Consider the following 22,513-nt stretch of genomic DNA (forward strand, 5'->3'; position numbering starts at 1 on the left):
TTTGGATATATATTCTTTTGGGTAAATATCCAAATATGCAACCGTTTGGACACATGGTAGCATGATGCTAATTTTTCTCGCTGTAGGACGGCCACTCCATTTTCTGCAGCAGCTATGATACTATGTTCCTGCCAAGAGAGAGAGAGAGAGAGCCATGTGGTGGTTTCTCTTTTTGTAAGGCCCTGGGCAGGGCCACACCCCTGGCAGGTAGGCAATGACATCACAGATAGGTGGACTCAAACCAAACACTAACATTCCTACCTTTTCCTATAATTAAAAATGAGGAATGTTGGATTGTCTTATATATGGTAACTTAAAGTATATAAACGTAGGTTTGTTGGAAGCAGCTTTTGGCTGCCATGTAAGATGAAAAGAAGGAGAAAAGTAGGCGGAGTAAAGCAGAATACAAACAGTTAAAGACACATAGCAGATGTCCTGTTGCTGGGTGTGTGTGTGTGTGTGTGTGTGTGTGTGTGTGTGTGTGTGTGTGTGTGCAGCGTGTAAATAGTGTGTATATATAGTTTATATGTACATATGCTAATTCGTGTGTGTTATATGAATTTAAGTTGATATACAGACCGTATATGTATACGCACACACGCGTGTGAAGTTTACTAATATGAAGAAAATAATTTTTTATTACACTGTTATTTTACAACATTCAAAATACAAAATCAGTTTAGGTTACCATCGATGCACACACGAGTAGAAAAAACCCTAACTGTACAAATGAATTGAAACAAATGTGTGATTGAGTGAAATGCCATTGGCAACCACATGGAGAAGACTGCGCTAAGGAAAATAAGCCAGGCAAAGAAACAAAAAGCTAAACGTTCCCACTGATGTGTGGCACCAAATCCTACTTATCCCGTTAAAGCAGAGAGTAGACAGCGGTTGCAAGGATGGAGTAGAAAAAGAGCACAAGGCCATTAAAGAACACACACACACACACACACACACACACACACACACACACACAAGGAACTTTGGTCTGAGTGTCGGAAGGCATCATGGTTTACTGTATTGACATATGATCTATGGAGCCAAATGAGTGGCTCACAGCACCACTTTGTTCTTATCTTTGTTTTGTTGATTTTGGGTGTTGTTTTTAAACAGAATATCGTCAAAGCAATTAGGTTGCTTTTGACCTTTGGGTTCTCTTCCTTTACCTGTCCAGTGCTGACACTACTACAGTCATGTTCCCCCACATGTGGCTGCAGAATTGGTGATAATCATTCTTCCCTGTATGAGATGCTCTGCATCCCTCAGCTTCTTCATGTTTTTAAAGTGGTATGACAGCCTGGACTCCCAAAGGCTGGCCTATGTTCTACACATGCTGGTACTGAGAGGACCTAGGACAAGTAGTCAGTCTAGGAACAAGGTAACAAGCAGTATCACCTTATACACCCAGTAAATTTTCCTGAGAATTTAGAGGAATTCAAATTTAAAGATTATGTATGAAACTTCAAGTGGCACAGCAAGGAAATGGGATGTCATGAGCATTGGCTGATGACTTGAGCTCATAGTCTATTCTAGACACATTAGGAAAAGTGAAAAGCCAGACTATAATATGGCACTCCTCCTCTTTAATAACTGTAGTATTTCTGCAAATCTCTATACAATTCTGCACTACTTTCTATAATCTCATCTGGATTCTTTCAACAGACATCCCAAAGACCAGAGAACCAAAAGGAATTTAGAGTGAGAGCCTACAAAGTATGTTTTATGTAATGTTTCAAAAATAGTTTTATACAGAAATCATAACAAATACAGTCTTCAAAAAACAAATAAACAAACAAAAAATAAAACCCAGCAAATCACACGTTTATTTGGAATGGTATTTATGTAATGGGTTGCTTATAAACATAAACTCAGACAAGGGATGACAATTTACAGATGAAACATGAACCTTGCAACTTCTAAACTGTCCTGGAAAAACACTGATGCTCACGGATTCTTTCATGGTGCTTCTGACTAGGTGGCAGAAGAGTCTCAAGTGTAGAGTGAGAAAATACCTCCTTTGTTAAATAAAGTTCTTTTTTTCTTGAAACAAAGAAAAGAGTGTATTTGCATTTGAATTTAACAACTGAATACAAAATAAAAAGAAATTCCAGAATGCAATGAATATTCCAGAGTCAATTATATAGTTTTTAATTACCTTCAGATATAACTAATGTTTAAAATAAATGACTCTGTGACTGAAGAGGAAAATAGATTTCTGAGTCAGAACTGTATTGAAATCCTTGCTATTGTGATTGAGGAATTTTTATCAGTCTGAGCTCTCCACTTCTCACTGTATAATAAAGAAAAGGTTATTTCAGGATTGAACTATATTCATGATCAAGGTAGCTAGGAAACTGGCTTGCACAGAGAAGCATTTGACAAATTTGTTTTTAGCTTCTGTGGCAAATTCAGCAAGGACAGGTAAATACCTGCACTGTGTATCTCCATTTAGCAAACATTCCTAGAGATCTATTTTATAGTTTGTTGATTTTTCACTCTTATTTTAAGCAAAATGTTAACACTCAAGGAAGAAGGAAATGTCTGTAAGAGAGTAAAAGTTCTGTGTATGTCCATGATATACCACAGCAGTGTACAGGTGTCGTCATGGCATACCGCGGCAGTGTACAGGTGTCGTGGAAATAGCAAACATCGAATAAGCCTTGAGATCACGGTGGCTTAGAAAATAAAATGTTTTATTTTAAATTTTTGATGAGAACTTTAAGAAAAATTGGGAACCTAATGCCCACAGACATACTCCTAAGACACACACTTTAGTCTCTAAGCCTCCTCCTAATGCATCAAAACACCTTTTGGATGCTTACAGTGTGTCATCAGCTCCATTTGCATGAAAGTATGAGGATACAGGCATCTTCTAACATGTTAAGGATGTCAGCTCAACAGCCCCAGCAGGAAACATGCAAAACAAATGAAAAATAAAGGTATATACCCACTTGTACCTATTTTCACAGGGAGTACAATGTAGACTGAAAACAATTTTTTTTTACCCACTAAAAGCATTTTAAGGTCTCATTTATCTAAGCCTCCATTGAAAGTGTTGACTTGAAATGCATTGGTGCTTTACTCAACAAAGAAATAAAGATCAAAACTGCAGCTACAATATCAGGTTTTTTAAAGATGTCAAATCTCAACAGCACTAAACCAGTTTCTTCATTGTTGCGCCTGCTATTCTTATTTTGTAAGTACTCAAACAGCCTGTGCAATTCTTTCCTGCAATGATTTCCTTTTCAATGATTTAAGCAGTCTATTCTCAAAAGCAATGCTCGGAAATCCAATTACCATTCCAACACCACGCTTTTGTAAGCCCAGAGCATTAAACCATAGAATATGCCTGTTCTTGCCCTTCCTCACACCTCTCCTTCAGGCAACGAGTTTCCCTATCAAAAGAGATTTGGATATTCTTGTGCACTCCTTAACTTTCGTGGGTAAGAAATCATGTCCGTAAACTGCCTTACAGTGAAAAAACACTGAGTTTTTCATAGGAAAATAAATCTGTGTATCTAAAAGCGAAGGAGAATTGAACAATAAGCAATGTCCTCTTTAAAGTAGCTTAAGTAAACTGCATCATAATGTACTAATATGCTTAATTAGAGCCTAATTCATCTCCTGTTAATATTGAACATACTATATTAGACAAGAAACTGAGTAAAGAGCTCCAAGGTAATGATTTGGAAAAAGTAGTCTCACAATCCACATGTGTTTATATGACTTCCTTGATCCGTAGATACAGTGTGTCTATATATCTGAGTGTGGGTGGATGAAAATCAACGGTAAACATTAACAAGATAAAACATGCGCGTTTAAATTTAACACAGTGACGTAATAGCCAAAGACACCACAAAGACAAAGGGTCAAGGGATAGAGAAAATAAATCTTTAATTGGATTGATGCTGACTAAATCCATTTACATGAGCTCTGGATGTTAGATTTTGTCTAACAATGAGTCATTCTTAACCTGCCCTACTCCAGGAAAGACATAAGAATGCAAATTACGTAAGCTCTATTTCAGAAATGAGCCAATTTTCCATAGCCCATGTTAGGATGAAGTCAAATGCATTCCCAGCTCCTTGGGGCTATGAAAGAAAACTTGCTGTTATAAAATCAAAATTCTATGATCTATGCTTGTCTGTCCACAATGGTATTTTTTTTTTTTAGTCTAAAATTAGCAGTGAGAAGAAAAAACCTCAAATGAATTATAACTACCAGTGAATATAAGCTTAATATTCCCAAATGGTTTTATTACAAACTTAAAAATGTATTATGTATGTGTGTGTGTGAAAGAGAGAGAGGGGGAGGGGGGGAGATCTGCTTTAATAAGACCATGTTTAGATAAACATTCCTCTAACATTCTTTACAGATGAAGTATCTGAAACAGTTTAAGACAGACCCATTGGCAATGGCAGTCTTGGATTTAATGTTTCTTCTCTGTAGGCAGAATGCAATGTATGGGATTAAATAGGTGACAAACTTGTTTACTTTAGGAGACTGCAGTTCCTATAAGCATGCAATGGGTGAGGAAAGAAAAGACTGAAAACAATGTACCATGTAGCCTGGTCTCAAGTACTATGAAGAGAAAGGAGAGTGACAAAAGTAAAGAACCATATTTGTGAGAGCGAGTTGGTGAAAATTGCTCAGACAAGGGCAAAAGGGCAGAAGATGCTCCGGTGTAAAGGAGCAACTCATTGTCATCCAAGGAAGGGAAGATAACATAGGAAACAGACAATATATATGGCCGAAATGGGAGAACTACTTAGCAATGGCCCCTACAAAACTACTACCTTATATCCAACTTATAACCCATTTTTCTCCTGTGTCATATACTGTTTCCCATGAGACCTTCCTTACAAATTCCTCTTACATTTTCACGAATTACTGATCAATGACTAAAGCAATGACAGTTGTCATCCTGTTATCAGACTGAAGCTGATGAGTGAGTGACTAAATGTGTATATGTTTCAAATACCCAAAAGTGCTTGGGCAGCATACTCTAGAGGCTGTTCAACACATGATTGGGAAGCAGTAAGAACAGACAGGAAATGCTTAAATGAATTCTAGATAGTGGAGAGGGCTGACAATCCATATATATGTATATATATTTATATATATGTATATATATATATGTTAGTAAAAAATATTGATTTTTATCAAGCTACGCAGATTATTTATTCAAGTAAGTGATGCACTGTAAGGACAACAGGAAAGTGGCGTTCAGGGCATGAGGAGAAGCCTGAGACGCCAGGCTGGGAAGCAACAGCAGTAGCTGAAGCAAACCGGAACCTTCCACTGTGGTTAGCTGCATATTTGATAGTGTCTATTTTTATATAGTTGAAGTAGACACATTTGTTCTTCTAGAAAGTGATCAAGTGAAGAAGCAGGAAAGTTTTGCTTTCTTCATAGCATTTGACACTGAAACAGAAGACCAGGAGAGTTCTGAGCCAACGGCCCCTCTTTCCCTGGCGCAGGTGCACATTGCAGCTGCTCCATGGCATCATGCAAAGCTGTGCTAGTTGGTGCAGATCCCTACTTGCCAGAGTGCCATGTACTGGACGGTGACACACCTGTGACATAGACCTGGGCATAGCACAGAGTAGACTTTTCATCAAACCAGTTGTTTCTTCTTTGAAACATAAAGAAAAATGAAAGGGGGGGGGGAAACAAAATGTGAGCTGGGGAAGAAAGAAAGGAGTCAGGTGTTGTGTGATACCCCATTTTCAGAGAAACTCTGCAAACAGTGCTGAAGAAAGCTGCCCTTCCCCAGGGTGTTCAATCTGCCTAGTGTAATTTTCTCTAAGAGTTTGTGTGCCATGTTAGCACTCATTTTAGATATTTTTTTAACTGCAAAATGTATCATACAAATTAGAACACCTTTGAGAGTAAAGAGGTTGACAATTAATTCCAGAAAGCCAAAGTAGGGCAAATCAGGGGGAAAGCCATCCCCATTCTCTTATAACTTTCAGCAAATAGAATGATTTTACCTGCAAAGGCACAAAGATAATCTTATATAAACGTGACAGATGTATCACAGACATGTTAGCATTTATTCTCTATTTTCCCTTTTTTCTTTCAAATCCTTCTGTACATCAAATTTTCCTCAGTCATTTCTCTCTTTGTGTGGAGATATATCTAGCGCCTTTGCCCAAAGCAACCTCTTCTAGTCCAGATTATCAGTGTAACCATGCCTGCTGTCATGGAGCTTTAAAAATCAGCAGATAAATAAAATTAGAGAATAAATATATGTCTCTTTAATTGCTGAAGGAAGTAATGGTATAAGAAGCATAAAAATTTCCAATGAATAATAAAATTATCTGCTACTAATTGATCTACAAATGACTGGAACTCTCCTTTTAATTCCCTTCTTAAGTTACTTTCTTTGTCCTACAAAGCACCGATATTGAGCGCGGATCTGCAAGCAAATCATTAAATACTATTGGTGTGTAAGAAGCACGAGTGGGTGTGCTAGGGCCTTAACACTTGTTGGATGAATGTGTAACAGTTATTTTTAGCCAGAGCCAAACTGTTTTCTAATGACCCTCCACTGTGGCTAAACTGTGGCAACTCCTGACACTCGAGAAATTTAGTTTACAGAACTGGGTTAATGTTTTTCTAGAGTCTTCCCTCCTCCACTCTCACAGAGGATTCCCAGATAGTGTGACTGCAGACAAATACTATACTCTACAAGCTATTCAATAATTATCTGCCGTAGAACCTCCTTCCTTCCTCTGTAAAAGAAGGGAACATGTTCTGAGCTGTCCTCAGCGCCCCCACCATGCTGCTGCCTGCCTGCTTGCCAGCCTATGGTGTTAATAACTATTTTAATAAGCTTCTTTCCCCAAAGGATAATATGTCTCAGTGTCCTCATGTAACCTGAGATTTGAGAACTTCATAAAGCAGCCGATTTCTCAAAAATGATAAATATACAAAATGTTTAAGTATCTGTACATAAACATACACATAATGTAATTAAGTAGTATTTCTATAGTAAATCAGTAGCTTATTTTACGTAGGTACATAAAAGATCAGTGCCTTATTCCTTGACATGGTCTGTACACCAAAGCCAGAGTGGTCCTGCAGTACACAGTTATTAACTATTATGACAAATAAAAATTGAAGAGCCTGATTCTAATTCCAGAATTCCTAGAGGGAAATTATGTCACTCTTTTCTGGAACCAAGTGGACGAATTTTGTGGTTTTAATCTTAATAGCCCATCATTACTACCTACAACTTTTGTTTGTACGTCCATTTTTATTTCCGTATTGAAAATCAGCCTTTTCATGCACTATATTCTGATCACCGTTTCACCTCCCTCATCTCCTCCTCCTCCTCAAACCCAGGGTTCTTGTTGTAATAAACAGCACAGAGATGCCTGGAGTTTCTTGCACCCTCATCTTTGCTGGAATCTTTTACTACAATGTCAGAGATTTCAAACAGTTTGAGAGGAAGGGGCATCTTCCGGTTTGCTGCTATGGTCTTCAGAAGGCCAGGAAGAAGGGTAGTGCGCGTCACCTGAAACTCAGCAGTTTTGGGGTTACTTATATGGACTGCCTTTGTTGCAGAGATATCCAAGCCAAGTTTATCAGCAATATCTTCTTGGGAGCACAGAGCAAATGTAAGTGCCTCAGTGAAGCCAGCGGCAGCCATGTCAAGTCTGAGGAGCTCTGTGAGCTTGTTGAGAGGAAATTGATTAGCTATGGTGTATGTTTTCGGCAGAGACATATGAATGTTGTTACCGCCATAAGCTATAGCTGTATCTTCCACAATGTCACATGCATGGATGACGTTGGCTCTGGTCGGAGGAATTTCAACCTCATTCTGATTGCCGTCACCTATGACTTCTCACTTCAGATACATCCTGGTCAGGAGCTTGGCAAGATTTGCAGGAGTTTCCCTGATTCCAACTTTCTTGTTAATTAAATCAGCTCTCACCATCTCCTTTCTGTAAGCCAGCTCTGGAAAGGTACTTGATTTTCCATTAGGAGAAACTACTTCAGCTGCTTCAACTGTAAACTGGTCGTCACAGTATTCACTGAACATGGTGACGATAATGTCAAGCACAATTTTTGCCTTAGTTAAGTCAGTCCCTGTATATTCGACAAATACATTCCTAGTATTTACTGTTATTCTTGAATGATCCCCATTTATGATCGGCGGCATTGAGAGGACTACACCATTGCTATCATAGATAACTGGATACAGAGGCTTATTTTCAATGATATGTAAATAATGCTTAAGGTGGTTGTCAGTCTTGTATATGTTCATGAGTTCACAAGCTGTGTACTCCTTAGTTTTATTCAGAGGCTTGAACTTGATATCTGAAGGATGTTTTGTGATACTGCATTCTTAATAGCAAATGCTAATGTCTGGACCTTGACTATGTCTGCACAACTACAGTCAAAATCATTTATCTTAAGAAAAATAGAAACACAGTCAAAGAAAATGGAATAGCAGTTTGCCTGTGCTATACACAATTCAGTTAAAACTACTTAAACACCCTTCATTTACTCTTTAACCTGTCATTTTTGAACAATGAGATTTAGTCATTTGAATTACAGCTGCAAATAAACCTCTGGGCCCAGTCATGTGGTCAAGAAACTACCCTAGTGTCTCCTCTCCTAGGGAATTCTCAATAGTAAAATATGGACAGGATCTAATGACCCCCGGAAAGACATCAACACTGAAGGCAGCAAAGCCAGTAACATCAAGACAAGACTACTGGTATCGGAATGCATATTAACAAGTGCATTTGTTTTTCAGGAAATTTTTACAAGTGATTACCAGCAAAAGGTTACAAGGAAGTAATAAATCTAAGGGAGACGAAACAAGATTTTGAGACCAATTTTCTCTCTAACGTGCAAACAAAACACATTTTTATTGCTGCTTATCTAGACTTCTCTACTTTAACAAAAATGTCTGCTGTCACTTTAAAAAATTAAACCAGCATTCTGTAATGAGAGAGTCAACAGAGGAAACCTCCTTTGTCATTTATATCACAAAGAAAATGAAAAAATTCTAAACAGCCAAATACGCCAGACGGCAAAATCTGAGACTTAATAGTATAGAAAAAGCCCTGGTTCATTACTTAAAATAGAAATAAGAAACTGATCTTGATTACCCTAAGAATAGCCTATACTAACACTCATTTCACATGCAAGTCGTTTGTAAAATGATGATTATTCAAGTCATATAAAATTTCCTTCACTGTGAGTAGAGCATAAGGTGAAATTATAGCAACTTATATTTGATTCCTGATTAGTGTGCAACAACTTTTAAAGACTTTCTACAAAGAATATATTTATAGGATCACCAGAAAATAAGATTAAGATAACTCTTTTACCACATGCTAAACATATATAGTGAAAGATGGTATAATTTCAAGATAAGCCCACATATCTATTGGTATTCATATATTCATATATAGAGAGAATTAGGTTAGCAACATAGTTCGACAGAATAAGAGGAGGGACTTTTCATCTTATCTCTCAGGGAAAATGCAGTGGCTAGTCATCAGAACACCTATGTTTCTAAGTGAGTGTGCTTCTATCTGTGCAGATTTATATGTAAACAATGAATATCTAAATATATCTATAAATATCTTTCTTCAAGATTTGCAAATTACTGGGCAATATGAAAAATAACTGAAAGAAATTTAGTATTTAGCTTTTTTAATTCCTAGAACTTGATGGCAGTTGACTTAAATTATCAGTTTTTATCTACCAGCAAGTGACCTTGATAATGCATTTTGGATAACAAACTGGTTGGGAGCAGCCACTGTTAAGTCTCTTCTTTCTTTCCTTGTTTCCTGCCTATGTTGGAACTTGTTGCCTTTCCTCTCCAGATTGTCGGGCTTTGCTTTCATAACCTCTTTGTCTATTTGTCAAGTACTGAGAGTGCCTTGGAATTTCAGGTCAAGCAGCTCTGACTTTGAGCGACACGGCCCCACTTGGGCACCACTCCTTGTATCATTTAGTGTTGGAAGAGTGCAGCTATGCTGACCCTCAGCAACGAGGCTTTCCCAGCATATCCAAATCTATTTCCTCTCTAAGGAGTCAAGAACATAGCCACCTAATTGCTTTTAGCCTAAAAGTTATTTGACAGAGATTGCGGAGCAGCGTTATCATTAATGTAAGGGCTGAGATGGAAGGAAAAGAACCTATAATTAACAGGTTATGAGACGAATTTAAATTGAACTTTAGGATCCCGACTGCTAACATCATTTACAAAGTGAGCACAATATTGGCTCTCTGCTGGTACAGATACAGCTCACAGGAATATCCACTTCCACCAAATATGTCCCTTAACAAGTGAATAGGTATCGGTGGCAGACACTATGGTGGTTTTGTGATTCCCAGAGTCTGTATCAGCATTATTAGAAAAATACTCAGTGATGCTGGGTGCTGGTGGTGCATGCACTTGGTAGGTGGAGGCAGGCAGACCTCTGAGTTTGAGGCCACCCCGCTCTAAAATCCCAGGACAGCCAGGGATGCACAGAGAAACTCCTTCTTGTAAAACAAAACAATACAGAAAAGAAAGGAAGGAGGAAAAAAGTGAGAGAGAGAGGGAGAGAGAGGGAGAGAGAGAGAGAGAGAGGGAGAGAGAGAGGGAGAGAGGGGGGGGGGAGAGAGAGAGAGAGAGGGAGGAGTATAGGGAGATAGAGAGAGGGAGAGGAGAGGAGAGGGAGAGAGAGAGAGTGAGAGAGATAGAGGGAGAAGAGAGGGAGAGAGAGAGAGGAAAGGGAGAGAGAGGGAGGAGAGAGAGAGGAGAGTCGAGAGAGAGGGTAGAAGACTGGAGCGGAGGGAGAGAGGTGAGAGATGAGAGAGAGGAGGGAGGAGAGAGTGGGAGAAGGAGAGAGGGGAGAGAGAGGGAGAGAGAGAGGGAGAGAGGGAGGAGAGAGAGAGAGGGAGAGAGAGAGAGAGGGAGAGAGAAAGGGAGAGGGAGAGAGAGGGAGAGGAGAGAGAGAGAGAGAGAGAGAGAGAGAGAGAGCGCGAGAGAGAGAGAGAGAGGGAGAGAGAGAGGGAGAGAGAGAGAGGGAGAGAGAGAGCTCAATAAGCATAGATACAATCATTATCTCAGACTTCCCTGATTTTCCACATTGAATCAAATCTTCTCAGGCCATAAAACATCTACATTGTTATTAACACGGTCTGTAGTGTATTTGTATCTTTGCACTTTATTGCTGTTTGTTCTTCTCTTGAAAGCAAGATGCATTTTATTGCCATTGCACTTAAAATGTGGTGGTAGCACTTAGTAAGGTATTTAAATACCACCCAAAAATATAGAATGAAGATTAAAAACTATAAAACTAACAGTAGGCAAGAAATTGTAACTGCCTATCATATATCAAGCACATGTACGTTATATACAATAGAACACAATTCCTCCTTTTCACTGTCTTAGAAGTAGATTTTCTTATAAGTTATCAATCAAGAATTGGGCGAGTTCAAATGTCTACACAACACTTGTACTGTTTCCAAGTAGTAATCAGCTTGAGCCCCAAGAGTCTGGCTGTGACATCTTGTTCTTAACCACGTTATGACTAACTTTTGGACATTAAAAAAAAAGTTGCAATTTTGACAGTTAGAACCCATTATGCATTAGTTTCAAAGGAAAATACTTTTATTGAATGGAAAGTTAGCAAATACCCTTCTGTTGAGGCCACACTTACTGTTTACTTTGGAAAAGCATAATAGTAGTTATTGATATAACCCTAAAAGATGCTATATTCCTTACACAGATGGCCTCCCCTTTCACCCCAAGAAGGTAGGATAGTCACAGACTTGCAAAGGTGACTTGGATACACTTCGCACAATGAGTTTATTCTAATGAGCAAAATCAGGGTAAAGGGAAAACTCTCCAGGTCGCACCCATATTGATAGGGTTGGTTTATCTGTCTAAAGGTGAGGAAATAGCAAGAAAGATTTGAAACTTAGCACTGCAAAACGCTGAGAAACATTCCAACCAAACGAAGTGGAAACAAGGAAACAGAGATTATGAAACCACAGGGAAGTCTCACCTGGAGGCTCTGCTCTGTGGGATGTGGTTCCATCAGCACAGTGGAGACTTTTCCTAATACTGTGCTGTCACTTAAAACTGAGCAGGTAAATAGATGCTGAAATACAATTACGCTAGCGTGGGATCATGGGGAAATCAAAGCTGAATATAAGCATATATGTATGTTTTAAGCTTTTCTTCTATCTCTAATCTACAGCCATTTGTTCCATTTTAATCACATTTTGCAGAGGACATTGTTTAATTTTCTAAGTATTGGGTAAAATAATTTCTCTATTTTTAGTATTTTGAGGAGGGAAATAGCTCTCAATTTCAGTAAGATTGTTATTAGCTAAAAAGATTCATCTTAGAGTACAATACTTCCACGTTCATTTGTATTTAGATTAGAAATTAAATTTTCCATAGGAAGGTAAAGCTGGGTCCTTCCTAATAAGACACCCTTTGAAATTCCAACGTTAGCATTGAGGTTAAATGGTAAGCATTGGGTGAATGGCAATGCTAAAATGTATGCTTTCCCAGCAGATTTTGGACAGAGCTGTTAGTAATGTTACTTTTAACATAATCTGTAAAGTCCAAATATAGAAACTTCACTCTATAGATTAAATAAGGATAAACCTAGAAATTTGGTTGGAGCCATTTATTTCAACATTATGTGTTACAAATAATAGTGTCTTCTATCTTAACTGGTTTATTTTTTATAAATTTATGCTTAAATACAGAATAAGAACTAAAGGGGAAAAGGCTCCTCGAAAAAACTCACAAGGGTAAGACTGTATTTTTTGTGTTTCTAGTACACAACGCCAACTCCAGGGTTTACTATTGATTAAACTGTTCAATTTTTCTTAAAAATATTATGCATTCACTGCTGTAATCAACCCATTTGACAGGAGACTACACTGAGGACCACAGTGTTTAAGAAGTAATCCTTGTTCCTGAGGTAGAGTCAGTACTGCATTTTCAGCTATAGCATCTGCCTCTACCATGCAGATAATTACAATAACATCACATAATTTCTCTTACATAGCACAAAGAAAGGAAAACTTAAATAAATGTGAAATGAGTAAGTTATCAGGTTTGACAATTGCCAGCCTATGTCTGACATGAAATAAGCACCCAGAGAACAATATTACAATTTTAAGTGAAAATAATTCTTACTCTAAAAACACTTAATAAAGATATGTTCTGCTCATTATATTTAACACTGGCCATACTACTGGGAGACTATGAGAACCTGGGGTCTGATCATGTTTTCTTTGGGTTTCTTCTCATCAAAACATGAACATACCATTTTTCTCTATGACTGAGTCATTAAATAGAAAAAGAAACTCTAGACCATAAAATAAAGTATTAAAATCTCACTTCATGAAACACATATTTATTTCTTAATAATTTTATAAAAAATGATTTTGTTTTGAAAAATGAGTACACATCTTTGATGCAAATGTGCCAGAATTCACTTCTGCCATGTGAAGTTCATAATGTGTTACAAGCTAGCAGCCTATACAACGCAGGATAGTAGAAGATAAGCAAGGGTTGGAACAATAATTTTCTCGTGTAAAAATGTCGTTAGCTTCAATATCTCTCATTAACATACAGAATTATTTCAGCCCGGTGGTGCTGGCACATGCCCTTAATCCCAGCACTTGAAAGGCAGAGGCAGGAGGCTTAGTTTTACAATGAAGCTTAGTTGTTTAGGGGTTAAGATGTTTTTAAGTCTAGATAGATGTCTTAAGTTGATAATGACAAGATGTGATAGATATTGATTTACATTCAGAAATTTAGATGCACCAAGATAGGAAAGATGTTTTCTTCAAAGCTGTTGAATACAAATAACCAAAACACTACGAACGTAACATTTATATAAATCCGATTGTGTCATGGTTCTTCTTGCTTAGGTAGTTTATTGTTTTTAAATCTAATAGTATAAATGTACGTGTAAAATATAAAAAATAATGTTTAAAAAAGAAAGAAAGGCAGAGGCAGGGGGATCACTGTGCATTTGAGGCCAGTGCGGTCTACAAAGCAAGTACAGGACAGCCAGTGCTAAAACAGAGAAACCCTGTCTTGAAAAAGAAACAAACAAACAAAAACACAGAATTATTTCAACTGGACTAAAGACTTTTAGCATATAAAGCAATATTACATGAACTCTGAGATAATTCTGGGGGCTACTGGAAGACTCCCTCCCATGTGAGCAGCAGTCTCACTTTTGTCACTTGTTCCTGTTCTCCAGTGTCACGTCTAAGGTGTAATAGACATTGATACTAATTTGCCCTCACACATCCCATACTCCTAAGTAAAATCAGAGCAATAGAGTTCAAATAACCCATTTTTGAATAATTTATTTAAAAAGTACTACAGGTTATATACAGATGACTGAAAACTCCATAGAAATAAGTTTGATCTGATGGAAATGTAATGTTAAAAGATTTGAATTTCATTTGTATGAAATAGCACATGACCTAGTGATGAGTAGGATGAAACTCTCCTGTCACTGTGCCCTGGGGGAAATCAGGCCTACCCTTCCCATCCCGTAATCAAGAGGTGATTATGGCAGGATGGTTTCCATTGAAAGATTGCTAGAGTTAATTACATCGCAGTGTTAAGCACTGAAGTTTGACAAAACCGCAAATGTTAATTTAAAAATTTAGAAAATGAAGGATGGGCCTTTTATTCATTTTTCTCACACACTGTTTTTATTTGTCTGACTGCCAGGTTTAACAAATAGAGGGCACTTACTTAAAGTTAAATGTCAAGTAAACAGCAAATGATGCTTTAATGGAATCATGCACCAAAAATTGCATTTGTTCCTACATTTTACCCGCCAGTTCTTCATGCTCACTTTGTGTTTTCAGACCAGTGACCACTAGTTTCCACAAACTTCAGATCAGTTTGGAACTTACGTGTATCTCAGTTTGATGATCATTGTCTGTTTCACTCTTACGTTCTGCATTTAACTGTACTAGACCCCAGAATTAAATCCATAATATGAAGATGCTGGTGTCTAATTCGAAAAGCTGTTGTAAAGACATTATAGATAAGGAAAGTATGTATCGTCAATATGAGCTTATTATAAAAAATTTTGTTGGACAATATTTTCCTTATTTTGGTAGTATGTGATATTGGCTGTTGTGTTTGTTTTTTGTCATGTTTTGTCTTTGAAACAGGGTTTCTCTGTGTAAGCCTGGCTACCCTGAAACTTCCTGTGTAGACGAGACTGGCCTCACCCCTGCCTCCACATTGCTGGGATTGCAGCCATGTACCAAATGCCTGTCTGCTAGTATGAGTTTTAATGAACAGACAGACAGTCTTCATGATGTGTGCTTCCTCCACTATGCGGACGTACAGCTAGAATGTCACTTCAAATTTCTCTTGAAAATTACTGAATCCAGACATTAACTATCAAAGAAGCAGTATGTATACACCATTTCCAGTCTGTCCTATGGAACACTTGGCAAAGTTGTTTGACCTTCAAACATTGTTTCTTGCCTGAAATACACACACACACACACACACACACACACACACACACACACACACACACACACACACACACACGTTGGGTGAGGGGGGAGAGAATGAAAAGCACCACCGATGTTCCTGGTGTAACTGTGCAAGTTTTCTCTTCAATTTCTCGATGGTCTAAGTTCTACTAAAACCATTTCGCCTGTGTCTGTACAGGCTCTAGTCTGAAAGCTACATTGGAGAAACTGAAACTTTACAGTGCAAGCAGCCATCATTTTCTCAATGCCACAGGGAAAATTCCAGCACACGTTGACTGCACAAGGCTCCTTGATGACTTAGGATACGTTGGTGTTTCAGTCATTTCAATGTCCCTCATACCCTTAGGCACAGGGCAGTAGAAATGTTTCCTGATTACATAAATATAAGTGTTCAGTTCTGATGTCTCTGGATAAGAGCCTGTATGCATATGTTAGTGTAATTGGTTTTATCCTAAATGGTGAAATATATATTGCCCAGAAGAAGCATCTTCTATTTTCCACATACCCAGCACTTTCTGATCAGAATATATTTGAATATATTTACCTTACATGATATTCCCAAATGCTATATATGTAAAGCAAAAGAAGATAAGTTTTCTTCTTTTCTTTTTTTTCATTTAATTTCATCACTACTCTTTCCAACATTGAAATCCCCAAGATGGCTTCCCACTGAGAAACTGAATATTAAACTGTGTACATAACACAAAATCACAAGAGAAAAACATAATTCCAATTCCTGAAAGGTCACAGCCTTTCATCAAAAAGTAGCACAGACAACATAACATCACACACACACACACACACACACACACACACACACACACACACAAATACACTTCATGGATATACAACAAGAAATGTCAGTTTAGCTACTGAATACCCGTGCTGTCGATGTACCTATTTACCAATGTAGAAAATTGTCTTGAAAGGGAAAAGATGTAAATATATACCAGTAGTTCTTTATAACAATTTCTTTCTTGAGATCATTTTCTCCTTTCCTTTTGTATCCAATAGTATTTGCTTAAACAAATTAGTGTGGTACAAAATCAGAATAGACTAGGTGGTGCAGTTAAGTTCTGTTTTCTTATTCAGACTAAATAATATGGAATTACATTTTTCATAATTAGTAGAATGTACAATTTCCTTAAACTGCATGCCAAGCTTAAAACCACTATACAAAAGGAATGAAATAGATGAGTGATTATACTATTTAAAATTTAGAATATATTTATTGATATAAATGGTCATGTTATTTTGGCTTTAAAATATGATCCTAGAATCAGGAGCAGTGTCCCACACCTGAAACCCCAGCACTTGGGAGGCAGAGGCAGGTGGATGTCTATGAGTTCAAGGTCAGCTTGGTCTTAAAAGTGAGTGCAGGACAGCCAAGGCTAAACAGAGAAACTCTGTCTTGAAAAACCAATAAAAAAATAAAATAAAATAAAATGTGTTCCTACAAGAAAATCCTACTATATTCAAGCAATTCTATTCTCTTATCAAAATAAAGACAAATTCATCTTTAAACTATTAACTAAAATAACTTACAGCTCCATCTTAGAAGAGTAACAATTATTAAGGAACACATTTTCCAAAGCAGACCTTGGAAATGATATAAATAGTGATAATTTCATTACTTCCACAAGACAAGAATGAATGTCTTCTGTTCTGTGGGAACAAGTCAGCAATAGATTGATTGAATTTTATTTGAGTGAAGGCTTCCTTGAATTTGAATGAAGGCGGTGAGCCAGTGGCATTCACTCTTTAGTCAGTGGATATGCAGTTAAGCATAGCAGATAGCAAACAGAGAGTAGAGGGAAAGAGGAAACAGAATACCTCATGGAAACTTCTTAAGGACCCACTGCCTCCAAGTAGGTCACACCTGCTAGGTTTGCATTCCTTCTTAATAGCCTCTCAAAATTAGAAAACTTCCAAGTGATTAGAAAATTACCTAGTAACCTTCATGATCCAATCAACAATAATTATTAAAAAGAACTACTGGATGTGTACTTACACTTTATTTCTTGTCATGATAGCATTTCTGTACATTGGTAAGTAGGTACCTGACAACAAGAATGTTCAACAGCTAACCTGGCATTCAAGGGAATCTGTCCTGTACCTGGTTTATGAGTATCTGTGGAAGGGTGAGATTGTGAGGTATATTGAATTTGCTATTATTTGGGTATAAAATACCCAAGAGTCTACAGACTAAAAACTCTAAAACTAAACAAAAAATAAAGTTTTCCCCCTTCAATTTTATTTTCTCAAGTCAGTACAGCAGCCAAAAGCTAACTGAAATAGTGGCCTTTGATTTCTGGAAACCTTCATTATCAACATAGGTAGTATATACAATTTAACTCATGTATTCAAGACACACCTACCATGAGGAGGAGGAGTAATTGTCAGTATAACAGAATCTTTATCTGGGAGGTAGGACTCTGGGCATGCTGGCCGCTGGTGATCTTGATTAGACTAACTGAGGTGAAGACACCTATGCATTCAAGTAAGTGGTAAGCCAGACTGTATTTGGAGTACTAACTCTGTAAATGAAGTAAGGTATCAAGCAACCCCACCAGTTCACTATTATCTGCTTTCTGATATGATAAGACATGATCACCTGCCTCAGTCTTTTGCTGTTGTACCTTCCCTGCTAGATTGGCTGGATCATTGAACTGCAAGCAAGGACAAGCTCTTTCTTCCATAAGTTCCTCTTCTCAAAAGACTCTGTTATAGTAATGGAAGAGACACTGAGACATTAAGGATATTAAAGAGTAAGTTTCACTTTTTCTATTCCATGGAGCAGCAGTAGTGAATTAGCCAAGAGTAAATGAGTTAGCTTGAATTTCCTGGTATGTTTGTTTTAGGCGCCATCTTTACCGTAATATTACTTTTATGAAAGAGCACAAGTCATCATTTATGTCACTATTTATTGTCTATTTCCCTATAAGACACCATGTCATTAAAGCAACATAAGAGCAATATGTCTTGAGGATTGACATACATACCTTCTAGGAAGAACATAAGGAAAAATAAACACAAACCTCTTTCTCAGGTTGCCTATCCCTTGAGCACTTTTTAAGATTGTGTTTGAAAAACACATGACATAAGCAAGAACTACCAAAGCCTGAAAGATCTACACATTTAAGATGAGACATTCAGTAGTGATTCACAAAGAGTTGAGATCTGAGCCAACCCTTGAAACAAGAAGGATATTGGTAGGGTAAGTAGAAAGGTGCTGGGCAGAGAAGAATACGCCTTAATCATATAACAATTCCTTTCACTCTAGTGAGCTGTGCTTGCCCACTGTAGGCTCACTCGTGTGTTTGAACTCTTGCTTCCCAGATGGTAGCATCACTATTTTGGAATATTGTGGAAACTGTAGGAGGTGGGGTAGGCTAGAATTACTGATTCATGGAGGGCAGGCTTTAAGATTTTATGGGCTCCTAGCCTATCCTGTCCACTCCGCTTCCCGATTGGGAATGAAATGTAGACAGCGGTTTTTCACGCTGGCTGCTATGCTTTCCTGCCATGATGGAGGCTATCTTTCCTTTCAACTATAAACCAAAACAGGCCTTTCCTTATTTACCCTGCTTCCTGTGACACATTTGGCTACAGACATGACAAGACTAATACATCGTCACTGTATTTCTCAGCAAAGATGCTATTACTATTTTATGTGTTAATATTGTCCCAAGCAGACCAGGATGTTAATGACTTCCCTGACTTAAGACTACTAAATGATAATAAGTTATGTTTATTACTTTAGCTATTGGGGGAAAGTTTTTCAAAGTCCTTACATTTTCAATCACTCCTAGTGCCAAATAAGCCTTACAACATATGCAGTCACTATATTCAGTCAAATTCATTCTCCAATAAAAAGTAATAGAAAAGAGAAAATAGGAATAGATCGTATTGTAGAAGAACAGGTTGATCAGCCATTAGAAACCTAGTCCTAACTGGTTGTTGACCTGTTTAAATTTGGAGCTCAGGGTTGTTGGTTGCTACAATAATATACAAACATGAAGTCTGGCCTAGAACTGTGCCCCTCTAACATTTCCTTAGTCAACACACACACACACACACACACACACACACACACACACACACACACACACACACACTTAATTCATGGTCTCAGTAAATCTCAGTGAACGAGGTGCGTGCTCCTTCCCTCAGAGCTCGGCTTTCCTCAGTTCCGGTTCTTAAGTTTGTTGCTGTTTGATGTTTACAGTGTCTCATCATACTCCGGTGAGAAACCAACACCACTAACACCACAGGTCTGAGTACAAAGGTGAGTCCAGCACCAGGAATACAGAGTCTGAGGCTAATGACATAGAAGTAAAAATAGAGCATGAGGGAGGGTTGGCAGATGGTTTCAAACCATGGGTGGTTAGCCATGTTGACTGGGAGCCAAAGAACACACGTCAGAGGAGGCTCTCACTTAATTTTTGCCAAGAAAACAGGAAAGATGGCATTCCAAAATCACCCCTAAATGCACACCTCGGTGGTCCATGTACTTCCACTAGAGCACCGTTTCCACAGTTTCACAAATCATTGACATGAGTATCTAGGGAACACTTCACATCTGAACTGTGCATCAAAAGAGAAAATAGTAAGACATCACAATTATAATATGATCGCTAAGAGATGTTTAGACTCTATCCGCTGTATGGATTCACTCTCTGACAAACTGTGCTGAAATAAAGTGACGATTGTGTGTGTATACATATATGGGTGCTCTGAAACCAGCATGTCTTATATATATGCTTAGATTTTTAAAACACATACATACTCATTAACATATGTAGAGTTTAAATATGAATGAATGCAGTTCAGAATCCCTCAAGCCTTCCTCCACCCTGCTGAGTCACACGCGTAGACTTAGTGAACCTGTGGCCTGGCATGTGCTCTGACTTCATACTTTTTGGAGAAGTATTTAAAGTGACAACTTCTAAGTCTTTGGATTTCAGGACTCAGCTTATCAAGTGATGTTTAGGCTATGAAATTGGAGGGCCATCAAAGTTATAGCAAGCCTTAGCACTCCTACAGAATGCATGTAGGAAACCCAGCTCAGCTTTAGCACACAGCAATTAGCGAATGTTGGGTATATTATTCTTTAGTAAGTGAAACTGCTAATGCTACTGTGTTAGAACAGGAAAGATGAACAATATGCTTGCTCTGAAAGCACTCACACCTGGAAGCACTCACACCTGAAAGCACTCACACCTGAAAGCACTCACACCTGGAAGCACTCACACCTGAAAGCACTCACACCTGGGCATAATTTTGTGAATAGCATTTGTTGTTGACACCTTACCACAGAAATTCATTGAGTGAAGGAAATTTTAGCAAGTGAAAGAATTATAATAAGAGTTTGGGGATTGTTTTTTAAATGTGTTACATTATACTGTACCGTCAATGTCTATTATCTCTAAGACAATATAGTTTTTGTGTGTACTGTAGATCAATTTTTCATGAATGAATTCAGTATTTAAAATAAAAATTAAAATATGAGATATAAGAAATATATGACTACAATGGAATAAGGTCATTAAAGTGAAATGCTTCCTAGGTCCCCTTTGCTTTCACATGATTTGCTGAATCATGTGAATTGGAATTAAAAATCCCACCTTCACTTAATTCAAGAGAAACATAAAGGCCAAGTGGTTTCAATGCTTGGGATATAATACCCAAAGGAAAATGGAGATTAATAAAACATTGGCCAGGTTAGATAAAAATGTGGAAGTGTACCTTGTAAAACCCAAAAAAAATCTCCCACTACCTGGCAAGTGGATTAGAATGCTGGAATTGCTTGGGGAGCAAACTCCCTGTAAGCTCTGATTTATACAGTGGGCTTCATCATCACGGCCTACTTCAGAATGACAAACAGCTAAGGAGCTGATGCTGCAATGGCCGCCGCAGAGAGCTATCAGCCCTCTCCTCCTATCTCGGAGTCTGTGCCATTCCGAACACTTAGCATTCTGAGCATTTAACACCTCTTGTTGCATCTAAATCCAGATACAAACCCCTTCCAATCAAACTATTTACCTCAAGTGAAATCTGCCTTGAATAATTCATAAGAAGGAAGAAAGATGGCAGTGAAGACAGCTAAGAGAGTTTTAATGAACTCTAGAGTTTGACAGAGCAGCAGTGCAGGGTTCAATTCTCTGCTTGTGTGCGACAGGCACACGAACAGCACACATTACGAGGAAAGGCTCCTTTTTGTGTGTGACAATTTAAAAACATCTAATGTCTTTACATTTCAGTGTCTTTCTCTTATGCTGTCTCTGAAAATCCCATTGTTAGCTGCAGATTCAGTTAGAGAGACACCAAACGACCAGGTAAGGTGCTGGTCAGGTGACCATAACGACTTTAGTTCACATGTCTAACACCCCCATATAAATCAGGTGTGGTAGCTTATATCTGTAATCCCTGGATAGAGAGAGGAGTTAGGCACAGGAGGACTCTGGAGTTTGCTGATCAGAATTTGTGAATTCCAGGTCCAATGAGAAACCCCATCTCAAAAATAAGATGGAGAGTAATTGAGGAAGATATGCCCTCTAGCCTCCATTTGCACTAGTATTCAAGTGTGCAAGCATGGACATATTCACACATATATAACAGAGAAAGTAATAGAGACGGACAGACACACAGACAGAGAAACAGAGAGGAAGACACAAAGAGAGATACGCACGGACAGAAAACCATCAACAGTTGCAATGTTCTGGACTCTGCACCAGTGTTTACTTTGGGATTACTGGGATTCCTTTGAAGACTAGGTTTCCATACTGGACAACTACCAGTTAGCAAAGCTCCATCCGTTAGTGAGAATTTTTATCACATCAAGTGTCTGATAAAAGAGATAAAGCATATTGTGGGTCATGATTTTAGAGCGTCCAGTCTATGCTAGCTGCTCCATTGTTCTGGGCCTGTGGGAAGTCAGAGCATCATGGTAGACAGGGTGGCATGTGGTGTCACTGAGTCCTCA

General features: G+C 38.1%; 2 protein-coding genes across 6 annotated transcripts in view; both read right to left on the reverse strand.

The window, feature by feature from the left end:
• Ralyl (RALY RNA binding protein like) overlaps window positions 1-22,513 on the reverse strand; it is a 675,570-nt gene that overhangs the window by 448,801 nt on the left and 204,256 nt on the right. The gene's annotated exons all lie outside the window — the stretch shown is intronic.
• LOC127183639 (phenylalanine--tRNA ligase beta subunit-like) overlaps window positions 7,310-22,513 on the reverse strand; it is a 91,069-nt gene continuing 75,865 nt past the window's right edge. The window contains 1 exon segment of the mRNA XM_051139715.1: window positions 7,310-8,358. Coding sequence (XP_050995672.1) covers window positions 7,310-8,358 — 1,049 coding nt within the window.

The sequence above is a fragment of the Acomys russatus genome, chromosome 31 (assembly GCF_903995435.1).
Source record: "Acomys russatus chromosome 31, mAcoRus1.1, whole genome shotgun sequence".
Classification (NCBI taxonomy): Eukaryota; Metazoa; Chordata; class Mammalia; order Rodentia; family Muridae; genus Acomys; species Acomys russatus.